The sequence below is a fragment of the Bombus pyrosoma genome, linkage group LG5, assembly GCF_014825855.1.
Source record: "Bombus pyrosoma isolate SC7728 linkage group LG5, ASM1482585v1, whole genome shotgun sequence".
Classification (NCBI taxonomy): domain Eukaryota; kingdom Metazoa; phylum Arthropoda; class Insecta; order Hymenoptera; family Apidae; genus Bombus; species Bombus pyrosoma.
In genome coordinates this window covers 7,661,907-7,686,521 of record NC_057774.1, presented here as the reverse complement: position 1 = coordinate 7,686,521, position 24,615 = coordinate 7,661,907, and the positions used below count along the sequence as shown (strand labels likewise).

The 24,615-nt window shown below is 32.5% G+C and overlaps 2 protein-coding genes across 4 annotated transcripts in view; one reads left to right on the top strand and one right to left on the bottom strand.

Moving 5' to 3' along the window:
• LOC122567468 (proline hydroxylase buaE) overlaps positions 1 to 20,412 on the top strand; it is a 30,958-nt gene extending 10,546 nt beyond the window's left edge. The window contains exons 1-6 of one of the 3 annotated variants that reach the window (XM_043725990.1): positions 8,768 to 9,080; positions 12,017 to 12,132; positions 18,403 to 18,515; positions 18,599 to 18,743; positions 19,334 to 19,516; positions 19,681 to 20,412. In XM_043725990.1, the coding sequence (XP_043581925.1) occupies positions 8,912 to 9,080; positions 12,017 to 12,132; positions 18,403 to 18,515; positions 18,599 to 18,743; positions 19,334 to 19,516; positions 19,681 to 20,034 (1,080 nt within the window). In that variant the 5' untranslated portion in view covers positions 8,768 to 8,911 and the 3' untranslated portion in view covers positions 20,035 to 20,412. Of the gene's footprint in view, positions 1 to 8,767; positions 9,081 to 10,223; positions 11,940 to 12,016; positions 12,133 to 18,402; positions 18,516 to 18,598; positions 18,744 to 19,333; positions 19,517 to 19,680 lie in introns of those variants that run through there. The other 2 variants (XM_043725992.1, XM_043725991.1) reach the window with 2 other exon arrangements.
• LOC122567466 (translation initiation factor IF-2, mitochondrial) lies at positions 20,413 to 23,898 on the bottom strand. Its single transcript, XM_043725987.1, has 11 exons — positions 23,798 to 23,898; positions 23,379 to 23,517; positions 22,960 to 23,270; positions 22,707 to 22,867; positions 22,321 to 22,547; positions 21,970 to 22,240; positions 21,638 to 21,891; positions 21,278 to 21,563; positions 21,046 to 21,210; positions 20,819 to 20,959; positions 20,413 to 20,659 (listed from the first exon to the last, which is right to left on the bottom strand). Exons 1-11 carry the CDS (start codon positions 23,845 to 23,847, stop codon positions 20,487 to 20,489), a joined length of 2,178 nt encoding a protein of 725 aa, XP_043581922.1. The 5' UTR covers positions 23,848 to 23,898; the 3' UTR covers positions 20,413 to 20,486.
• Positions 23,899 to 24,615: the final 717 nt, after the last annotated feature.

Here is a 24,615-nt window from a genome sequence, read left to right as displayed (position 1 = left end):
ACTATCCATTCCATCGTGTCTGATAGAAGAAAATTAATTTCTATATCTATTTTTGATTAGCTTTTAACCAGTTAACTGCGTTCGACGTGTGTATACAAGCAAATCCGAAACCTTATTTCGATGTGGTTCACGTGTATACTCGGAATTGCTTGATTTTAACTACGCACCCCGCAAGGGATTTTTGAAACGAAACTCCTCAGGTAACAGGCTAATCATAATGTTCTACAAGTAATTATACAATCTACTGACTACTCTTCAATTTGGCTGTTTGACTCCGTCCGTTTTACGAAATCAGGGGACATTCAGAATTTACTATCTTCTTATTTACTTTTACAAAATAAGATTCATTTATCCATTAATCGTCGAATTTATATATGATATATAAATTTTTGTTGTATATACGTAATAGATTCTTCTTTGTTCGGTTTACGTTTAATAGAATTCATAATTACGCAGAATTCCCTTGATTCCAGTGTAAGTCGTTGCGTGTTAAACGGTTCCACATCATATGTAAATAGAGTCTCGTTCAAAACAGGAAACCTTCAATTTTTCCTCCATCTAATATGTATCACTTTTCTCAATTGTTATCTTATTTTCGAAATAGTTCATTCTAAAGTTGCTGTAACGGCGTAACGATCACGTTTTAAGCGATAGGCTTGTAAAAGCTTCGAAAGAAAGTAAAGTAAAAAGGATACGAAGGAGAAAAATTCGACGGAACGAGATTTCACATTCAGGAGAACGCGTCGAAAAGGTGAAGCTGTCAGTCGACGTTACACAGCGCTCGAGGCACACATAGTTTGTTTTCACACGGTAGTCGTATGTACCGTTATCGTCTGTCGCGATCGCATTTTATCGTTGCCATTCCATCGAAACTATTTTTTCCTCTTAATATTCAACCGTTCGTCGTTGTGCAACGATCGAGTCTTCGGATAAAATCGAACGTTGAAACGATTCGATAGATTCCGTTTGGTAACGGATGAGAACAACCGCAGATAGTGAATATTTCTTACATGTACTGCAAAAGAGTCACAACTTTGAATTATTCAATCCTGTGTTAGAGGTACATTAAAGCCTTTAAAATCCGATTTCAGGAGCCATGCATGGATAAGTGCAAAATATATTTGATCATTGCCTTTGATATGTTTAATATAAATAATGTTTTTATAAATTTATGAATAATTCTTTTTTTCACCATGGAATAGAGACGAGCTTTTCGATGGGAACGATTGCGTAACTCAGCTGCGCCACCATGCGTTTTGATCAGGAAACACGTAAGCATTTCGCACTAGTTCCAAGAACTTATCGAATGTTTTATAAATCGATGTACACTCTGGTGACAACTTTTATCTATGACTGTTGCACGTTACTGCTAGAGGCCTCGATCGCTTCCGCATTGGCCGATAGTCATTTTGAATGCGCAGTAGAATTTCAGAAAATAAATTGCAGATTGAATGTTAATCCGTACTAGCGGAAACGCATTTACAGGTGTTGTGGTTGCATTACTGGTAATAATCCTACGTAGTTAAATACGAGTATAAAATGTAGAATTCCCAACATATTGCTCATGTAAAATTGTAACGAGGACATTATCACAGAATATATCATGCTGTATTATAAAAGTTTATAATTTTCCGATTCAATTGCACTACAGTTACTTAATAATAACTAATTGATTTAAGCTACATAAGTTGATAACATCAATATGATATTTCAAGTCCATAAAGCGATATCGAAGTTATCAGAATCCTAACTTGAAATTTTAATGTACATTCCAATAATATCAATAAGATAACGAATAGTTCTACGATCGTTCAAGTTAAGTTTCATGGCGTTCTCGTTCGATCTATTGATCGAGTATCGATTTAAGATAGTTTCTAGGATGCACACACATGACCAGGAGAAAATTTTCGCTAGTTTCTCCTGGTACCGGCAGTCTCGCCGATACTTTCGCCCAGTAAAACGAATCGAATATACCGTTACCGAGTCCATACATAGCCATTTAGTATCTCGTTTGCCACTATTCAAAAGAATAATCGTCTGGACAGATAAAAACAACTTTGCAGTCTACCTGACTGATAGGACTCGTTTTCGCCGCAACGTTCAGTTTGAACGTCATCGCTGATACGCATGCTCGATATACCGCAGAATGTCTGCCCGCGATACATATTTTTTACGTTGACTTCTGTGAACACTGTGATAAAGTACGATGCCAAGTTGACGATATTTATCGAAACTGCAACTTTATGGAACAGACGATGCGATATAACGTGGTTTCTTTTGTGCCAGAACTATGAACGTGTAAATTTGTTTGATGAAAAACAATGGGTAATTTTAAAAAATTACGCAGTGTAATGACCTTCCCTAATCTCAACTATTTCACTCGTGTCTCGTGTTACAAAACAAGGGAAAATTTTAAGATACGACGTTTTCGTAATAAATACAAAGTGTACTAGCTTCTTGATTGATTTTCTGTTTTACCGACAAAACAAAACGAAGCTTGTCGAAAAAAAAAAGAACTGCTATCAACTAATCGAAATTAGAAAAAATCACTAAACTGCGTGATTGCCTTTAAATTTTCGTAGAATATAGAACATCTATCGCTTTCGAAACACAAAGCAAGAGGTCTGTAAAGAAAGATATCGCGCGTTTGTATCGTTGTAAAATCAATCAGCCAGTAAATAGGATTGCGAGATATCATCTGACGATATCGTCTGCAACAAATCGTCACAATGAAATCGAACTGTCGGACAATAGATTTTCCACTCGCTCCATAAATTTACCTAGGCCTTGTCGATAAAACAACGTTTCACAGTCGCGAAAGAATGGTAATTTATACTAGAAGGTTCGCGTAACGACCATTTCGACAATGCCTTATCCCGCGCTTGGTACCAACCGGTCACGTTTCGTCCATGTTTTCACGTGCACAACGAATGTAACGGCGTCTCTGGAGACAGGAGTGCGGAATCATCGCGATGAAAAATCGCAAGTAGATGTTTGCAATAGATTTCCTACGGTTGATTTACTGTACGATCACGCGCGATCAGAAGCTAAGAAGGGAAGAAGGGGAACGATTTACGACAAGCATGTGACGAAAGGCCTTCGCTACCGACAGCGTGCTAATATTCGCGGAACCATTGCCATTCAGCAGTTTCGAGCGAATTTCCTCGGCATCGCTAATTCGATACTACGGACTTAGTCATGCTGTTTCCACGCTTGCTTTCCGGATTAGGATCGTGTTTGTTGTCGGAAACTCCCTGTTGTATTGTATTTTATGCTAATCACTCGGTCATACACGATTTCACACATAATCACAAATTAACGACTTGTTTTCGTTAGTCTTGAAGGTCGCATACATAGTTAAGTACCGTTAGTTGTGGGAGAAGAATTTTTCCGTCTGTAGTAGGAAATTTTCATAGTTCGTTTCGTAATTTGTCCGATTATCTTCACTGAAAATTACATTTAAAGGATGAAATTGAAAGATTAATTGGAAATTGGATCGAGTCAATTTACCTTTAATTCGTTGTTTTCGCTTATTAAATTCGTTATTTTCAGTTGGAATTGGATAAGAATGTTTGCCTAACGTTCAATTCAGGTTAAGTGAATTAATCAGAAGAATTATTTTGTAATAAACGAAGCTACTTATTAAAGCGTATTACAAAATGATTTGAGAATGTTCGCAAGTCGCTGATATCGAAAAGTGAAAATTTCGCAGCTACGGTCCCTTAACTCCGCCAACTCTCGATGTTGCATAAGAAATGAGTCACGAACGTGTTTAAAAAAAAAAAATATGAGGAAGCAAGAAATCGAAAATTATCGGCCAAGTATCACCCTTTCCCCGTGGACAAGCCAGTCCACTGGGACAGCGTTCACATTTTTTATTTATCAGGAACAATTAGCAGTTGCCTTTAAACGTTACCAACAGGTAGTACGTCTCATTGTTTCGCGTTTGCCTTCGCTTTCCATCGGTGTTCGATAAGGAAACTCTTCCTGTATAAGATCCCTCTAGGAACCATTGAAGACGATTTCTAGCTATTTTTCCATTTCGTAAACGAACGAATTAACGAATGGGGAAAATACAAATTCGATTAATCCTAGAACTACTTAAATAATCAATACGTGATTTGTTAATAAAATTTTCTAGGTCCACAATGACGCACTTTTGTGAATTTCAATCATTTTTCGTATAAAATTTACGCAGAAGATTTTTTTCTCGTCTTTTATTTGTTCTTCATTTTCTTTTCTATGGTTAAGGATGTCGCAATCCTTGACAGTTGCAACATTAAATACAAATTCTGGCAGAATTATACGGAGTAAAAGTTTGCAACACAAAAAAGATTAAGAGAACAGGAAAAATGATTAAGAGGAATTTATTCGATATAATCTTATCGGTAATCTAATACTGTATCATAAGCTTTCTTATTTTATCTGCATTTATTATTTCGCTTAATATGTACGTTTCTGTCATAGATAAATGAAAGTTTCAAATTGTTTTCTAAAAAGTCGCCGTGATTATCTTCAGTTAAAAGTTATTAATATCAAGTTACATATTTTCCTAAACGTATCCCTGTGCATGTTTTTCATTAAATGTTTTTTCTGAATAAACGAGTTGTTATTTGCCAATAAAAATTAATATTTATAAGATAACAAGTACTGTACACTTCGATGATATCATGGTGTATAGTTTTAAATTTAACACCAGATGACATATCGGAGGCGGAGTAATGACGTACGTATATGCACGATTGTTGTGAATTCTCTCTCGAGCTGTCCACTTACTGCCTAATCGACGTAACGTTTTATTCATTTTTAAGGTATTGTTGGAAAATGTGAATTTTGATAGAGAGAAGAAATTCGGTCTTTAATCATTTAAAAAGAAAAGAAATTTCTCTTCAGTTCTTAAGATCTTTGATCTTCGATTTTTTTCTCCTTTTATATATGTATTTTAATTAATATTTTCACATGTAGATAAAGTATCGCTCATAAGTGTTGGAATAATGGGAACTTCGCAATTCATTTTATTTCTATTGTAGCTTAAATATTTGAATTATTTAATATATATCGTCAGAATAAATTTGAACTGTAATATATATCTCAAAAATATACTCCCTCACATTTTATGATAAATGCTATGAATGAGTGATGAATGAGTCGCGTATATAACATGAAACGTATTAATTGCTCTGGCTTTTAAATCGAAGATAAGCAGTCTATATTACCTATACAGGGAAACGTAGCTGTTTGTTCTAGTATTACTTTTCTTGGATATATCTAGCTGATATTAATGTCACTTGTTTTTGACTAATATAGATAACGCATCTGGATTAGCAGTTGGCGAAGTACCGATAATCTTACGATTAATATAAATTCCGATGTTAATTACATAGTAATTAGACTCAAATTTTCGCTCGTTCAAATAAAAGAACTATACCCAAGGCGGTGTAAGACGAACGATTTAATCGTATAAAACGTGTACTACAGAAATTAAACTGACTTTCTCCGGCAGTAACAGATAAAGTTTCGATAAGGAATCGGTCAAAGAAATGCGTTCGAAACACGTGGAACGAGGTATCGAGAAGCTTAAGCAACAGTTTATCGGAAAATGCAATATAAAAGACTTATCTACTTAAAACAAATAGCCCATTGAAATTAGCAAACTAACTACAGAATAATCCTCGATCGATCATCTTCTACTAAATAATACATTTTATATTGCGACGTATTAACTTCGATTGACTGGAAATGTTGCAAACAAATTATTGAATGCTCACTCGATACGACTGATTTATACTTTTTTATTCCTAGAAAGATTTATTATTATCTCGTTCATCTTTTTTTTTTTGTAAATATTTAACGACTAGTTAAAGATCTATATAGATTGTATGTCGAAGTAAATTTTCCGATAATTTCATTACTCTGAGACTATTTCTACCTATTTTATAGTTCTTTTCCGTGTAACGAAACTTCGTAGAAACGTGATCGATAAATTGACGTCAGAGTTGTTTTACAGCTTTCCCTGATTTCGATGTTTACTTAAAAAAAAAACTACGCAAAAAATAACTCAAATGCCACTTGGTCCAATCTCTTTTAACCAAAATTATATAGCTATTTAGTCGATTAGTATTCCTACCTCGATGCTCGTCGAACGATTTCACGGAAAGCAATCAAGACAAATTAGATGCAAATTCTTCGTGGTCGTTATCCTCGGATTCTTCCATAAAGCATGATCGTGCTTATGCTTTTGAGAACCCTAGGCGTGAAGTTATTACCAGATATAATTAAGTTTGAAATTTTGTCGCAAAATGTGATCCCATTGAGGATAAGGCCTCAACTTTGCGCCTAAGACGCCTTATGGTAAATGCGTTTAAATATTAAAACGACGGTTCATAAAATAAAATAAAAAATATTGAATGTGTATTTATTTGTTTATTATTATTTATTTACTTATTTATTTATATTTTTTTTATTTAATAATTTACATTCACAATTTGGACATTTGGTGAAATTTTTTAGCTGTTTGATTATCGTGTGGGTGGCTACCCCCAACGGGGTACCATCCTCGTGTTTGTTAGGTTTGTGTATTTATTTATAATGTATCTTTTTCTCTCCATAAGGTTTGTTGATGAGCAGCTGACGAGTACCTTAAATATACATATATGACACATTAAGGATTTCAATTTTGAGTTGAGTTTTGCGAAAAGTTCGCGACACCAAAAAATTATTTAAAGTAGGTCCGTGTGATAGACAAATGGTTAAGAACCGCTGTATTGGACAATTATGGTGACCAGAGATTGTTCAAGAAAAGATGAAAAGGTGAAAAGATTACAGAATCAAGATAAAAGACTCTTCAAGAACGAACGAACGACCTTTGAATCTGCAAAGTGTTTCACGAACAGGGTCATCGAGTTTGAAACGTAGAATTGTTTAGAATAAGTGGGTTGTAAAGGAGATTGTTATGGAGGTTTCGACTGTTATTCAGATTTAAATCATGATTTATCGTGGCCTGTTTTGTGGCTTGAAGCGCGATGCAAGCAAAAATTGCGCAGTTCTTCGCAATGAAAAGATTCAAGTGTTTGGAAACAGTGGGAATCATGTTGGACATATGTTGCAGAGATAACGGCGAAGGTTATTTGTACCGTAATAAAAATCGATTGCAAAGCAAATTTATAGTCTCTAAAAGTTTTATAATCTCTTTGTACTCTCAGAGACTTTGTTCTCTTTTATGTATATTGCTAAGACTATACGATATGCAGAGGTAATAAAAGTACCTTAGCGAATTAACTAAGGTCTTGTCGTCGTATTCTGAATACCAATCGCCAGAATATAAATTCCTCGTAAACTTTTTTGTAGAACCAACGACCTCGGTAAGTGCGCCATGACCTTCAAATTCACAATGTTGAGATACCATTAATTTCTGCAATTTCCACATTGAATTTTACATCCGTAATCTTTTCACGGCAAAATTTAGTTTATAAGTTCCCCTAAATCTGACGCATTTATGGATGATGATATTTATGCGTAATGTATTGGATATTAAATATCTTTCTAGAAGATATCAAGAATAAAAATTAATTTATGCAACCCAACCTTCTATCGTTTTAACATTTGCGAATGAATCATTGGGCGAAATGTATATATCTCGCGATACGTTATAATTCATGCGAAGCTGTAGGTGCGTTCTAATGAAAAGACACGCGGCGACAAGAGCGATACATGGCTCGTAAACGCGAGAGGATTAATTAACTTGTCAAGGTGATATATTTAATATATTTTTAACGTATTTTTATCATAAGGCCTCGTTGATATTCCAAATAAACTTACTAGAAGTTTAGATTATAACGTCTAAAACTAAAAATATTAGAGGACCGATAAAGCGAAGACAATAAAAAACAGAGAAAGTTTGCGTCCTCGAAGATAATTATGTGTCTTGCACCATGAACAAATTGCATTGATGAAAGTTTCACAAGGCCAACCTTTTCCTGCACATTGTTGCTGCAACATCAGTGTTTCGAAGCATTTCAAAGTTGTGTTACAATGATATATTTAAAATGAAATTTTTTAAAAGCAATAAATAATATAAAAATGTATAATACGTAATAATATGTATATAAAATTGGATAATAGTATTTATTGAATATATAAATACATAGACAACGTTTTAGATTTTGTATAATTATTGTTTAAGTTTTATAGGTTTCATAGATCTTACAAAAGAAAAGGAAATCTTAGGTGTTATATAGTATACAGGGTGCGACCGAATAACGTGTGCAGCCATGAAGTGATCTTTCATGAAATAGCAGAAAGAAGGTATAGAATAACACTTTTTTATATAAGGCTTCGTTTCCAAGAAGATCGAGTTCAAAAACTTATCAAGTAATACTCGAACATGGCCGATTCCGGACTGGACAAGAATAAGTAATCGACAGGACGTTATTCTACGTGCGGGAATGAAAATGTAGAACGAAATTTTTCCACGATAGGCTTTTTTTCTACGAAAAATAAATTTGGATATTTATCACGCGCGTATACTGAATACATTTCACAATTCTTAACTAAACATATTCAGGTCCTCTATCTTCTTGAAGATGAAGCCTTAAGCGGAAATTTTCTTACTTATTTTTATTACTTATTTACTTTTATTAATATTATATTTGTTATTTTATTAATTATTACTTATACTTATTATATTTATTATTTATTACTTATTTTCCTACGTAGAATAACCTACCGCTGGTCGTTTATTCATACTCAGTCGGTAATTAGCTAAATTCCAGTATACCTGACGAAACCTAAAAAGACTTCATTCCATATATTGTAAGATGTGAAGTTCAGACATCTGGGACAGCCACCCGGCCTCCGTCACCCTCGACTGTGGAAAGAGAAAGCGTCAACACTTGAGGGTATCATAAATTTGATGCCCTCTTCCGTACGGTGTTCTGGGATTAACGGGCCCCGACGTTTTACGATTGTGGCGCTTGATATTTTCGAGTATTCGTACAATCCCCGAAGTAAAACGACGCGAGTTCGGCATTTCTGCATCTATAGAACGTGCTGTAAACGCAACTACCTTGAATTCGCCTTTAGTACGTTGTCATAATTTTCTCCTTATTTTTTCACAATCAAACATTTCATATCCGCTTACATGTTATTCGCTTCATATCCTGTATTAGTATTATAAAATTCATTAATTTATATATATATATATAATTTACTCTCTCATAAGTTTTGTAGATCGAAAGATGTCAATTGTCAAGCGATAAATAAAAATAAGATATCAAATGACTGACAATTTCAAACACAATCGGCTGCCTAATGCAAAATCAAGCGAGCCGATTGCAGTCTTCGACACCTAATGTCTCGTATTAAGTTAAAAGAAGGAAAAACGTGTTTATGTATACTATATACACGTCGGTGTAAGGGGAAACGTGTCCGTATCATGGATTTTAACGAGATCTCTCGTGTCGCGAAGTGAAATCACGTTCTCACGAGCGAAGAAGCACCGAGAAAGCAATCGTCGTCGCCACGTGGCGTTGAAACAAGATCTGTCGGCGAGCGCATCGTGCGTGAATCGCGATAACGTTTCTTATCAGCATCTGGCGAAAAATGAGAGTGTGGCACGACACGAACGAAGGTTTTTGCTTCGAATCGCACAATTTCGCAATTTTTTTTTTTTCGACCTTCTTAATTAACAACAGCCGGAAAAGCTCATCTTACCATTAAGTCTATTATTTGTTAAACTGCTGGGACTTTTTTCTTTTAATTCCTCAGAGATATTGAAGTCAGATTTTATTTCAAATTATCCCTTATGATAACCTGCAGATAACAAAATTGATGCGTACGTGGAATTAGTTGTGCATTGTCTTGTTCATTATTCTGAGATTGAAGAGAAGATGTCGATTATTTTGCGCAAAATGGTACGTTCGGTTTCTAGTAATAATTTTAAATTGATTAAAAATAGAATGAGACATATTTTTAGAGGAAGTTATGATTCCTAAGAAGAAGGTAGATGGATAATGATGAGATAAGACGAAGTAAATAAATTTAACGTTGATAGGATAAATCTCTTTAATTTATCTTAATTTTAAAATGCATCTGCCTGTATGACTGAAAAATGGAAAATAGTTTATAAAATTCCTCGAAATGTCCTCTTATTATATCGTGCTATTGGCGCAAAGGAAATAAAAAATATTAGATAAAGAATTAGAAGTAAACTAATAAAAGTTTCAGATATTCGTAAAAAAATAACAATGATATAAAAAGATACAAACGTATACGAGTGAAATTTTAGATTGTGCAGTACCAGTCTCTCCTTACTGTCAGAAATAGCTTGAGGAAGTGGTTTCATGCTAGAAACATTGAAATCACATTATCCTCACGTTTTCGACTGGTCGATTCACTCGCGAACGTAATACGTCGGACTTATCGTCCAAGAACTTGATTTTTATAAATAATTGTCACGGAACAATTATCGCAACTATCGTTCGAGGTTTGAATCACCCTTGCTGTTGGAAATACTAAATACACGTTTTAAACAAGATTGAAGAATTTATAACTCCATCGGAGAATAAACGTGTAAGAAACTCCTTATCGAACGATTTCGTGATGTGTCTCGAATTTCGTGTTTTAACAAGCGATAAACAATCAAAGTAAAACGCATCTATAAAAGAGATTTCAGGAAATCCATTTCCACAAGATACATTATGCGTACGTATTGTGTTTTGATAAACAAACGACATACGTAAATTCCATTGAAATGGATATGCGAACGAAAAGAATGGGGAGAACTACTTAAATAAAATAAATAATAAGAAAGAAAGTTAAGAAATGTACGGAAAAAAAAACAGAACGCGGTGCATCGATATCTTTGAAATTCTTGACGAAGATGTAAGAAAGAATGACACGAATTAAATCAAAACTATTGCGAAGTATTCGGGTTTACGAAAATTTCCAGTGTTAACGATGTTTAAGAAACCGTAAAAATTTCGAAATGCTTGAGAAAGTTCCATAAATCAAACACAGAAAGTCGTAAAAATCGTAAGAATTTGAAGAAACGTCGAGTTCATGTGCACAAAAATTGTGCGTAACGTTTGAAAATATCTGACCGAGACCTAAAAGACTCACCGTGTCCCCCATTCAGTGATTCTTTTACGAGCTTCACAAAGCAAAAATATAACGATTTGTCGAAGGAACGGTCTTGTCTGGCGAACGTGGCCTCGTATCAGAAAAAGATGAAACTCATTACTTAACGTCAATCCATCGCTCTTCGTCAGCGTGGTTCGCCGAAGAAGAAAAGCGTCGTCCTCCTCATCTTTTTGCATTCCGCGCGCCGATAACCGCGTGTCTATCAATGAGCGTCAATCCGTGAATGAAAAAAATAATCGATACACACGTCTAGGGGCGCGAAGAAGATACTTCATAGTCATTTATCGCAAGGTCAAATAGCGAAACGAGCTGCTGTAGATACGAAGAAAGAAATTGGGCTTTGGCTATAAGTGGATTATGATATATTTATATTTGATTATATTTAATATTTGAATTTTGGAAATCTCCAGTAGATAATGAAAATAGAAATAACGTGGATCAAAGTAAAAAGTTTGAATTTTTTGATCAATTAGATGGTGTGCTGAGGCGAGTCGAGTGGCTCAAGGATCCGATTCTTTCGAATGATTTACAAAGTTCGATTTTTAGATAACTCGAGCGATTAAGAAGTTCGATATTTGCTTGAGCGATTTAAACTAATCCAAAAAATTCTATGCTTCAGTTTGCTAACGAATCGAGATCGATTCGAATCTAAAATTTTCGATTTATGACGTTTGATTTTCCTACAATTTAATTGCGATCCCAATCTAATCGAAACCATACAACGCTTAAGAGTTTGAGTACACTTAAAGTAGCACTCGACAATCAACTTGAAAAAGGTTCAACATATATGGAAATCCCTGGTATTTACGATCTGTTCTACTGTCCCCCATGTTTTCGTCTTTCTGCTTCTCTCACTCTTTTCGTTTTCTTGTTCCAGGGACTGAGAGATGTCCTCAGAAGGGTGTCGTGAAGCAAGTAGCATCGAAGCTGCTAAGGGCGCTGTCCGAGAAAGGACTGGCCTTGCTCGTCAACCACGGCATTCCAGAATGCAAGGTACGCATTTCCATCGATACTCGTTCTACATCGTAATCGTTGGATCGAACAGCGTTTCGAACATTAGGTACACGTATCCGGGCACTCGCGCTATTAAACGCGTCAAAAAGTGTTAACGAATTGAATGATTGGTATATTTGAAAAAATAAAATTCAAAATCCCGTTGAACGTGTTTATTGAAAGTTTTATGATAGTTTAAGCTTGGTTGAATAGAATACGTATTTTTAAATATTTACATGTTGAATAATTTTTTATTATTTATACATATATTTACGTATGAAGACTTGCGTATTACAGAAAAGAAATATAAGTCTGTTTTTATAGACTTCTCTGATTTTAACATACTAAATCTACAAAATTTAATAATATACTTAATATAAAGATTAAATTATCGCACAGTTTTTAATTTGTTCATACTGAATCTCTATGCTCTAGGTTCCTAGTATCTTAATTTTATTCCTGAAATTTATCAAGAATAAGGTATGACAACAGATACTATATCTTGATTTTACTATATTTTTAATGTATGCTTTCAACGTTTATATTCAAGTTTAGCTATAATTGAACTCTGAATGAATAAATACACACGTTACGGTATTTAGGCAATCGAATTACTTACTATCGCAAAGTATTATACAAATAATCAAGTTCCAGGCGTCTGCTCACGTTTCAAGCATACGATTCGTTTTAGTAAAAGGAGTGGCCGACTCGAATTTCGAGTATTTGACTCGGTTCAATAACCAGAGCCCCTAGCCCAGCTTCGATGTCACCCGCTTAAATTCTGTAAAACAAACATTTTCCTACTTCCAGTTGCTCGAATCGTTAATTCAACTTAAATTTCACCCGCTTTGTTAATTGGAATTCTCAAATTTCTCCATTAAAGATTACGAGGAAGGAAGGCTGTAATTTTATACTGATTTCATTAACCATGAATTATTAAAAAAAAAAGAGAGAATATATCCAGTTACAAAAGTGTAAGCTTGTTAAATGGGGAGAAGTATTTTTGATGGCCACGCGTTCCATCATATTACACGCACGATGAGACCTTACCTTGTAACAAAACTCGCGTCCTCGTTTAACTTACAAAATTACTATCTCGCATGGAACCAGAATTAAAGGAGTCAAGGCGAAGTACGACGAAATCCACGTCAAGGGAAATAGGTATAAAATTCGCAAGATTGCAGCGATAGAAAAGAAATTTAACCCCTTAACGCGCAAACTTTTCGTTGGTTTATCACTGAAAATGATAACACTTTTTACGATATGAGAAACGAATAATAAAAATGAACGATACGCGTTCGGACATTTGCTCGTTACATTTGTTGCAAAACTAATAGCTTTATTTAGTGTCTTTTGTTATAGGACACATATGATGCAAATGAAGTAACATTTTTTTATAATAAAATAATTAGAAGATACAAATTTTGAGAAATGTTTGATCGAAAGTACACAAAGCTTATATAAAGGTATTTATTGTTATGAAAAATATCAGACAATATCCTAATATTTATGGATGACATTGTATTCTTTTTTCTTTTTTTTTTTATAAAATATCATATATTTTGGTGTAAGATATCGCAGCTTCGATTTGTAAAGATCATTGGTTAATCGTTAAGGCTACGTACGTATATAATTGTTGATCAGTCGTAAGATTATGTCAACGGAGATTTCTTAATGCTCTCGTTACGATGATACGTCATAACAAATTTTCAAGGGTTCGAAGATAACGTAATAAGTGGATTTTACGCGATGACCTTGCCGAAGTCGGTGAGACCTCGTATCAAAGAAGAAGCCCGGTTATCATGACCGGTTCGTTACAATTTCACGAGATAATTCGCGCATGATCTATTATAAATACGCGAACGTATTTATCGTTTATCTTTACGCTACGTCCACCCATACAATGTATTAATTCATTTGACGCGTACGCGTACTACTTCGCCGATGACTTGCAATTGAATGGGAATGAACATCCGATATAATTGACAATTTCGAGTTTTGGAATTGTTACGAAAAAAAAAGAGGAACATTTGCCTAAATAAGGAAAATTTGAAAACTTACGATCGGAAAACTAAAATTAATGATTGAAATTTTTGAATTCTTAAATTGAGAATTTCGAAATTTGAAGGTGTAAAAATTGGAAAATTAAAAAATTCGGATATGATGATTCAAGAATTTAAAAATATTTGTAAACTCAAACATTTTTATATCTTCCCCCCCTTTTTTTTGCTATGAAAGTTGGAATATTAGAAAAGATACAAGTCTGAAGGAATTTTACAATGAATATTAGAATAGATTCGAAGAAAAAATATTCAGCACCTGTATCGTACCGTATTATGGGTTCTTCCATAATGAATAAACAAATTTCTTTCGCATGCGTGATAAATTCCATCTAAAGCGGTTTAGTATTAATTATGGCGATTGATAGCTTAGCATCAAGTAAGGAAGGTATTTAGAAAATTAATTAATTATTGGTATATAACTAGTTCGTTCAAACAAATTCAATGATTTAATTTCTTTTAATTATCAGGAAACAATTATACATGTCCAACAAGATACCTAACCCCAATCTTAGACCAGACAATTGAAAGACAAGTCGGAAAGATACGCTTTACAAAACAAATGTTTCATCTATTACATTTTGTATTATTTTTGTTACTTTCATTAAAATTTTAGTATCAAAATTATTTGTTACATTCTCTTTGAAAGACTTTCTCAAACTTCATTTTCTCATTGCGTTAGTTCTTGACTATTTTCCCCATAAATTACCCTAAAGACCTAAAAGATATAATCGCCCTCTATACGTGCACATTGTATGTGCGTCGATATCACTTTAACATATACTTTTTTCTATTTTAAGGAAAATATCAACTACAAACTAAAAAGCAGAATCACATCCACATTTGACAGACATTTTTCCAAAGAAGAAAAAGGCAAACCAACTAATTGGATGATTACATTTGTAATATAGGAAATTCCCTATTGGTCGCACCTTAATTTCTTATCAGACATTGCGTAAAAGATATATTACACATCGATAATAGATAACACGAAGGCATTCACTATTTCACAAATTTCGCTGCGCCATCTATTACAGTAGTGCTTCGCTAACTGACCATGAATCGGTACCTTAACTGGTCAGTTATCCAGGGAGATATGTCTTTAAAATTCTGAATATCTTCATTGATATGTATAGCTGATTTTTTTATTTTATATACGTGACACAAAGGCCTTTTTACATAATTAAATTTGTCGTTTCACAATCGACGAATGAAGTGGATAATAAACTAACTCTTAATTTGTAAAATTCACATTATATTCAAAATGTGAATACTCGCAAAATTTAAAATTTATTAATTTTTAAACTGATTTTACGTATCTCCAAATTTCTAAATTTTTAAATTCCTATATCTCAAAATTCCTAAATCTTCAAATCCTTGCGTCTAAAGATATCGCAATTTTGAAATTTCTATGTCTAAAAAATTTATAATTCTTTTTAATTTTGCTTTGTTACCAAACTATTCTTATCACTGTGCAATGGTAATTTGTGACCTGTAAAACTTCGCTATACAATATATTATTATACATTATATATTATTATACAATATATTATATTAGTTCGGTCATTCTGAAATTCCGTCTAAATACAAACTTAGTTAGCCTGTTAACCAAACACGTTCCCTCCTGAAAAAATTCCATGTTACTTTTCGACGGTCCTACAATTCGCAATGACGTCACAATATTTTATTATCAGCCACATACACAGCTCAATTGGTTCAAACAAACCGTCGGTTTTAATTACCTCGGCTGGAATCGAATTAAAAATTATTGACGAGAGGAATACGAGCGATGAGGTTAGGAAAGGGGGAAGACAAACGAAAACAAGCATCTGTACGATGCCTTAGAATCTCTCGAATAATTGCTCAACCTAAATTAGGTACATGTTGGTTCATGTGGCAGTTGTTGATTCGATTAGATAGTTGCAACCCATTTACAATGTGAAATAGATTGTTTACTGGCCAGCATGCCTGGTCTATTCCAGCCTACTCTCATGGTAAACAACGTATTCGATCGATGGAAGAATTCTGTTGCAATCAATGTTACTAATTGGGTAAAGCGGTCTTCTTGTCGGATAGGAGCGTAGAAAAATAGTACGCAGATGGTCTAGGATTTGCCTTGAATTTACTGAGGACATTTATTGATGTAATAATTAATATTAATTATTTATACAGGCATAGATTTTTTTTATGGTTTAGTCGATTATTTTAGCCACTAATGTTTATAGATTCAAGACTTAAGATATCATATAAAAATATTAGCACATATGACGTTTGTAAAGAATAATTTTACCATAAAAGCTTTCATTATTTTTATTAATGAAGCAATGAAAAATTTATTAATTTTGTTTAAGTAATTAGGTGTATTGTTTTTTGAAGTAATAAAACAAGCTACTATTCTGGTCTTTCGATGCTGTGTAGGTATTTTTGTTTTATATTAGAACAAATTTTCTACTAAAGTTTACATATAATATTATGGATTTTATTATTTACTTTATTATATGTTATATTATCATTATAGAATATACACATAACAAGTAATATGTAACTGATCTGAAAGTTTGTTCACCTTTAGAAAATTATATTTTATTTTAACTTGACGCTTGATTGTTAGGTTTGTAATTAAAATCTTTTATTATAATTTTCTATTTCGTTGCAAAAATCTTAAATTATTTCCAACGTCTATTTTGTTTCACGATCAGTAATAGATCCCAAGCAACTTAGATGACTAATTGTAAGTAAAGTTCACATCTTCGATCATTTACAGGAAATAATAAGCAATAAAAATGATTGCTGCAAAAAGGATTATAAAAACCAAATATGAATATTTTATACGTTTCTTAACGGCGCCACACAATTAATTATTTAATATATGTAAATCCAACTTCAAAATATTTCTCCACTGTAAAATTTTATTTTGTTATAAATAAGTTGAACGATATAGTCTTTCAAAATAATTCCGTTTGAGAAACGCGAGTCGAACGTATCGTACAAGCTTATTTTGGTAATTGAGAAGCTTAGAAAATATTTCGTGAAAATATTTCAGAGATACTCCCAGGGATCGAGGCACATCTTGCAGACTTGATTTTGCAATTTACTACTGTCTTACTGTCCCACTATTTTTATGAAATTTGTTGGATTTTCTATAGTGCTAAGCGTTTATTTAAGTAATAATATAAAGCAGAGTATGTAAAAAGTACGTGTCGCAAGACATGTGGCGTTGCTTCTGTTACATGTAGAATTTAAAATGACATGTCAAAAGGTCACATGAAAACTACATAAAAACACATTTATGCTGTTTTTTTTAAATACAACGACGTTTCTACTGATATTCCTTCAACTTGAAAATAAAATATGTACATTATAAATTTCTATAAAAGAAAATCTCCTAGATTTTTCATTTTTTAAATAATCATAGCTTCTTTCAGATTGGAACAAATTTCTTCAACCGGTTGTAATCGATTAAAGGTTTGGTAAATTGCTTATTCAAATTGACTCGTAATGCCATTGAAATATATTATCTACATCTACATTATTCTTCAAGAAATTTTAAATAATCATAAAACACGAATGATGGCATTAATGCAATCAATTAATACAACAAATTATATAACCCTCCTCATTGTTTCATTGAATCTATCGGAACTTTTTGTCAATGATTTCGTTGAAGATGGCTAGGCATGTTAAGTCAAAAAGTAATTTTTCTTTGGAATATTATTCTTACTTTTTTCTGTGCCTATTAAATTTTGCAATATTCATATATATTTCACATACTTTTTTATCATTCCTGGTATTGAATACATTCACAGTCGATGATACAAGTTTTTACACAATTTCGTAAGTCATTTAATCAGTGATAACTGAAATGACACGCATCAATGTAATAAGTTTGTGGTCGCTGGTTTTGTCGATATCTCACGAATGTTACCTTGGAAGGTTCCTGATACCGAACTCAGACATTAATTACATAATGTTTTACTCTATGAGGTGTTGCTACTCTCGGGTGTTTTTATATTTGGATCATTAACCGTTTGAATTTATATATGTGTTTCTCATGAAATCACATGTCGCTAATTCATAAAAAAATCTTTGATCTTGAGAAATTCATTAAAGAGTCTTTTTAATCTTGGAAAATTTATAAAATAATCTCATAATACTAGGCTTACATAGAGTTTTGATAATTACTATTGTAACAATAATATATTATTTACAGATGAAAGCAGCTTACAGAGCTTTCGATGCATTCTGCGAACTCCCAGAGGAAGTGCGAACCAAGTACGAACGCAATGAGAGCAACTACGGATACGTGAAACCAGGACCATCAAAGTATAATTTATTTGAAACTAAATTTATCATAAGAGAATTTTTATTTAAACTTGTTAACATTTCTTTGTGGTTTATATTCATAGATACACCGATGAGAAAGAAGCTCGGCATGTTTTCAATGTGACCGGACGTGGAGGACCTCTTCCGGACGAGGAAGTACCTGGTTTCAAATCGGCGGTCGACGAACTTGCTCGTGATTTCAAGCAACTATCCGCAATGCTTTTAACTGTAATGTCACATTTTTCTGTTATATATGAACATACAAAATAGATTTTAGTTGTCTTCTAATTTATAAAAGCAATTTCTAAAGGTTGACGCAAGATCCAGCCTTTTGTGTTATTAATTTCTACTAGTTGAGCATTTTTTATATTATTGTTTCCTATTAGACGTAAAAAATCTGGATCTCACGTTAAGCTACTTCTTAAAAAACTCGAGCATTTTAATTCAAACTTTTCTGGAGCAAAGAATTAATAAAATTACATTGAATAGATTCGTTCACAGCTATAATCTCTTCCTTTCGTAAACTTTTAACTTTAATTTAAACTAGTAAATTAAACTACACAGCGTTGCGCAAATATTTAAAATGCTTCTAAATATATTTCTTTCTCTTTCTCCATTGATGTTTGTTCATAACGATCCGGAAGCCTTTATGGACAGATAGTTTAACAAAAGTGAGTTGCTTTAACTGTGAGTAACCCTACAAACCAATCTATCCTGCAGGCAAACTAACACGATTGGTTTCTTCGGTTGCTTTACAGCCGTCATTAGGTACTATAAAATAAAAATAGGGGCCAATGTATGTGATCTATGCCTTGTAGGCTCTGGCCGTGGGCCTAGAGCAATCCCCTGATTTCCTGCTGTCGAAGCATTCGCGCATGCTGGGACCTGGTAACGAGTCGACCCTTCGTCTTCTTTACTATCCTCCTCTTGGTGCACCAGCGCCAGGATTGGCTCGTTGTAGCGCTCATTGCGATTATGGAACTTTCACTTTGTTGGCACAGGTAGATATATCTATAAAACTTAATAAAAATTCCGATTAGATAAATTTTTTTATTAAATTGTATTTTTAGTTTCCAATTCTATCTAAGTTGAAATTAAATTTCTTTTTAATCCACCAAGATATAAATTATAGCATAATAATTTGTAATTATTTAATTATTTTTAGGATTGCGAAGGTGGTCTAGAAATACAGACTCCTTATGGTGAACGATGGGGAAGAGTCGGTCATCTCCCAGGTGCAATTTTGGTGAACACTGGCGACATATTAGCGAACTGGACAAACAATCAATTACCAGCATTAAGACACCGAGTTGTTGTACCAGAACATTGTGGTCGAGGTCGTCATTCCATTGCATTTTTCGTGCATCCAGATACTAATACTCTTGTCGAGCCTTTAGATACAAAAATCGCACAAGCCAACCAAGAACCAGCACTATGTCGTTTGCAGAAAAAGAAACGCGGTGTTATGACTGCGTATCACCATATTCAACGTCGACTTCGAGAAACTTATGCTTCCTAACGGTGTTAACACAATTATATCTTTTTGTTTCTGGATAAAAATGTCTTAACTTATCGTTGAAATTTGAGCAGAAAAAGACTTGAAATTTTTAAATACCAATGTAACATGATCAGTTCTTATGATTCTATGACATTATACGTTTTTTTTTTAAAGAAGCTAATACACCAATAAGAAACGGAATAATCAACTACCGATTGTGATAAAATGGCTCATCCATATCTGTTTCAAACAAAGGAAAAGTTCCATCAACAAAGTGCAAGAGCTACAGTGTTGCATCACGAAGGCAATAATAAAGAAATTTGTACTTACATTTTGTAAAAATCCATTTTATATAAATAATTTAATATGCCATTAATAAAACGGAAGACAGGTCAGTGATTTGTGATTTGTATTTTTTTATTTTATATTGTCTATATACTATTCTGTAATTTTCTAAATACAATAATATCCAATTAAAATCCAGGATCCCAATCAAGCTTTTGTTTATCCCTTTTTATTATGACGCAAATAATATTATCTCCAGGTTGGAATGATATCGTTGGATTCTCAAATCTGAGACCACATTCGAGATTAGTTTCTATCGACGACATTTCATTCTTTAAATGCCTCATTGATACCAATCTTCCTATAATAAAGTATTCAAATATTGTTGTAAAAATATAAAAAATATATGTTATAAGTATTAAAATTAATATTCAATGGAAAATAAAATACTAAATGAAATTAATAAAATGTAAAGTAGTGGATTAGTAAATGAATTTCATAATTGTCATAACAAATTTACCTGTAAAAATATTTTCATTTCCTCTGACTATATGATACAGTCCAGATTTTAAAAGAACGCCTTTAACGCAACGGCAACCTGCAACGCTTACCTTCCTATTTTTTTCATTTATATCAAATTTTTGTAATATCGTTGCTTCACCTATATTTAAAAATCGAAAAGAAATCATTATTAACATACAATGTTTATATTATAATTATCTGTTGTATAATATTAATAATTATTACCTGTTATTTCTTCGATATCGACTTCAGGTAGTAAACTATTAATTTCTGCCTTAACATTATCAATAAGTTTATACACAATGTTATACAGTCGAAGAGGTATGCCTTTTGCAGTGGCCTCTTCTTCTAATGTTTTAATTGCCTTTACATTAAATCCATAAATAATTGCTGACAACAGATAAATAATTTAAAGTAATATATAGTAATATATAACTTTATTTTAAAATTTTGTTACCTTTAAATGTATCCGCTAATTCTATGTCCGAGCTTGTGATGGATCCAACACCATAATGAACAATGTTTAGTCGGCATATTTTATCACATTTATATGAGTCAAAAATATCTAACAATGTCTCGACACTTCCTGCTACATCACCTTTTATAATAATATTAACTGTTGGAGTAGGATCCTCTATTTTACATTTATCTTTTTCTTTTTCGGCCAGTTTTTCCCTCACCTTTCTCATTACTGTTTTATCTCTTCCAAACATTCTTCTAATCCCTAACAGCTTTCGATATTCCTATAATAGTGAGAAATATAGGTTTTACTTTCATAAATAATTAAAGTATACATTCTGCATCTACTGAATATTACAATGAGATGTTCTTGTAGTCTTTGGTCGGCAACAGCTTTATGTTGTTTAGCTAAAGTTTCATTGCGCTCCTTCTCTCTAAATTTTAGAACTTCTTGCAATATTTTATCATTTTCTACTTGTAGCATTTCATCTCCAACGTCAGGTAATTCTTTCCATCCAGTGATTTGTATCGCGTCCGATGGTTTAGCTTCCAAAATAGGGCGGCCAGAATCATTAAACATAGCTCTTACTTTAGCCCATGCTAGTCCAGACACTATTAAAAAAAAAGGAATATCGATAAAAATTATTTTAATATATTTAATTTATATAAGTTAGTATTGCTATTCTTTACCTAACAAACATCCTTTCTTTAAAGTACCACGCTGAATTAAAGCCGTTACTAATTTTCCACGACCAACATGATTACTACATTCAATAACAACACCTTCTACTAAGCCTGCAGGATCCCCTTTCAAATCCATTAATTCTGCTTGTACGACTATAGCTTCTGTTAATTCTTGTAAATTAGTTCCCTTTAAAGCAGATATTTTCACACATTGTACCTCACCACCAAGTTCTTCAACTACAATTCCATGATCTGCAAGTTCATGTTGTGTCCTTTTCTGTAAAAACAAAATAATTGGAGATTTAAGAATTCTCAAATTTTGATCTTTAATCTGAACTCAGAGCTCTAAAACAGTACAATATCAATGTTAGGTTTATCAATTTTGTTGATAGCCACAATAATTGGAACTTTGGCATTTTTTGCCATTTCTATACTCTGTAAGGTTTGTTCTTTGACACCATCATCGGCTGCTACTACTAATACTACAATATCTGTTGCATATGCCCCTCTATATCGCATAGAGGTAAAAGCAGCATGGCCAGGTGTATCCAAAAATGTTACTCGTTCTCCACAATCCAAAGTTACTAAAATTTAAGTATAATTAAAGTATATCTTATTAGGTATAATAAAATATTTTTATTCAAGTTATATATTTCTTTTTTCAAAATTATATTTCAGTGAAATTTTAATTACATAATAATAAAACATATAAATGAATATTTAAAGATTAATTTAGAACTAACCATCAAAGGCGCCAATGCATTGTGTAATTCCACCAAATTCAGATTGTGCAACAGACGTATGTCGTAATGCATCAAGTAAAGTAGTTTTACCATGATCAACATGCCCCATTATTGTTACCACTGGATGTCGTCTCACTAATTGAGACTTATCTGGTAGAGGTCTATACAAAATATAATTATATTACAGCCTTAAGAAAATTCACAAGAATTGCTATTTTGAATTAATCATTTAAACATATTAATTTTGTATTACCTTCTTGTAATGTCTTTATACTTTGTATCTATATTTGAAGTTTGCTTTGAAATAATTTTAGATTTTGCACCAAGTTTTTTAGTTATGGTAGATATTAAATGTCCACTTGATAAAATACTATTTTTATCATAAATATTTTTGCCACTTACAATATCAACTACATCTAAAACATCGTTAATATCCCTTTTAGCAGAGTTTGCTAATTCTTTAACCGTCATATTTTCCCATACTTCTATTACTGGGAGTGACTTTTTCTTAAATTGTTCATTTAAAGAAGTATTTAACATTTCTTCATTAAATACCATATTTTTCTGAAAATAATTTATAATTTTATTTATGTACATGTATTGAATATAATGTAATAATATGTATTAATATGTGTATGTATATATAATGTATTAATATGTTTGAAATCATACTTTTTGATTATCTCTTCGTTTAAAAGAAGCTAGGGTAATATGATAATATTGCTGTTGAATATGTAATACATTCAAGGTTTGTAAAGTATGATTTATATTTTGTTCTCGCCATATTACTTCTGATGCTTGCCTTGATAAACTATAAATAAATAGATTACATTAATAAAAAATATATTTAGTGATGCGCATTAAACATATTAAGCATTATAAGTAATAACATTAAACATATTAAAAAATTTATAATTTAAGACTAGCATTAAATTATAAAAGAAGATTATGTTTACGATCCAATACTGTCTATAAATAAACAATAAGTATTATATGTAAACATATGTTTAGTGTATACTGTATAACGAATGTATTAAGAGCAAAATAGAAAATACGTCTAATTTATAATATTAAACAAAAATACAAAATACCCAGATTGAATGTATGCTCTGACCATGGACGCAGCCATATTTATTTTCATCCATTAAAATCGTACATCCATGTGCCGTCAGAGAGCGTTGTGTTGTTGCGTCTTAAAATTATATTAAAGTATAAAAATATCAAGGCAAATTGGTCCACATGACTGTGTTTCAAACTAATAGAGATGTTTATGATTTTTCGTATAACAATGCATTGTGCAATGATAAAAAATTTTAGATTAAATTTTAGATTACGTTAATGGAGCCCAGTAGATTTCTTGAGGAAGGCAACAGAATTTGATATTCGAATTATATTTTATTATGTGGATTATATAGTTCATCTAATACGGGTCTTAATAAATATTTTGTCCTTTGTTTAAGATCTACTTCTTTGGCAGATTATCCCCATGAAATAAATATAGGAATTAATGCTATTAATAATAATAACAAGGTAATTAATGCTCATTGTAGTTCTCAAGTTGGAAATTCTGGTAGGTGTAAGCACATGGTACGCATTCACCTTGAACGCACATGTATTATTTTTTAATAGATAATTAATAGTTTATTTGATATTTTTAATTATGATTATAAATGTGATTTATTTGCAAAATTAATATGGTAAAGGAATCAATCGAACGGCTGGGCTAATCGGTCCCAGCTTTTAGGTGGCTTTTAACGGTTTTGGTATAACTGTAGTATGTAACCAGATATATATCCAGAAAGGAATCTCCTTTTTAAGATTTATAACTTTCAGCAATTATGAATACTTCCGCTAAGTGGGATACTTTTACTTAGGCTTATGAATTACATTGTTAAAATTTTAAGAGGGT

Bases quoted from the DNA above. Each gene is read 5' to 3' on its own strand.
- LOC122567466 (XM_043725987.1), bottom strand. From the start codon at position 23,847: ATGAAAATAAATATGGCTGCGTCCATGGTCAGAGCATACATTCAATCT. The intron at 23,518-23,797 runs GTATTTTGTATT...ATTTATTTATAG, and splicing joins AGAGCATACATTCAATCTGG to TTTATCAAGGCAAGCATCAG. The intron at 22,241-22,320 runs GTACTGTTTTAG...TTGTTTTTACAG, and splicing joins ATAAACCTAACATTGATATT to AAAAGGACACAACATGAACT.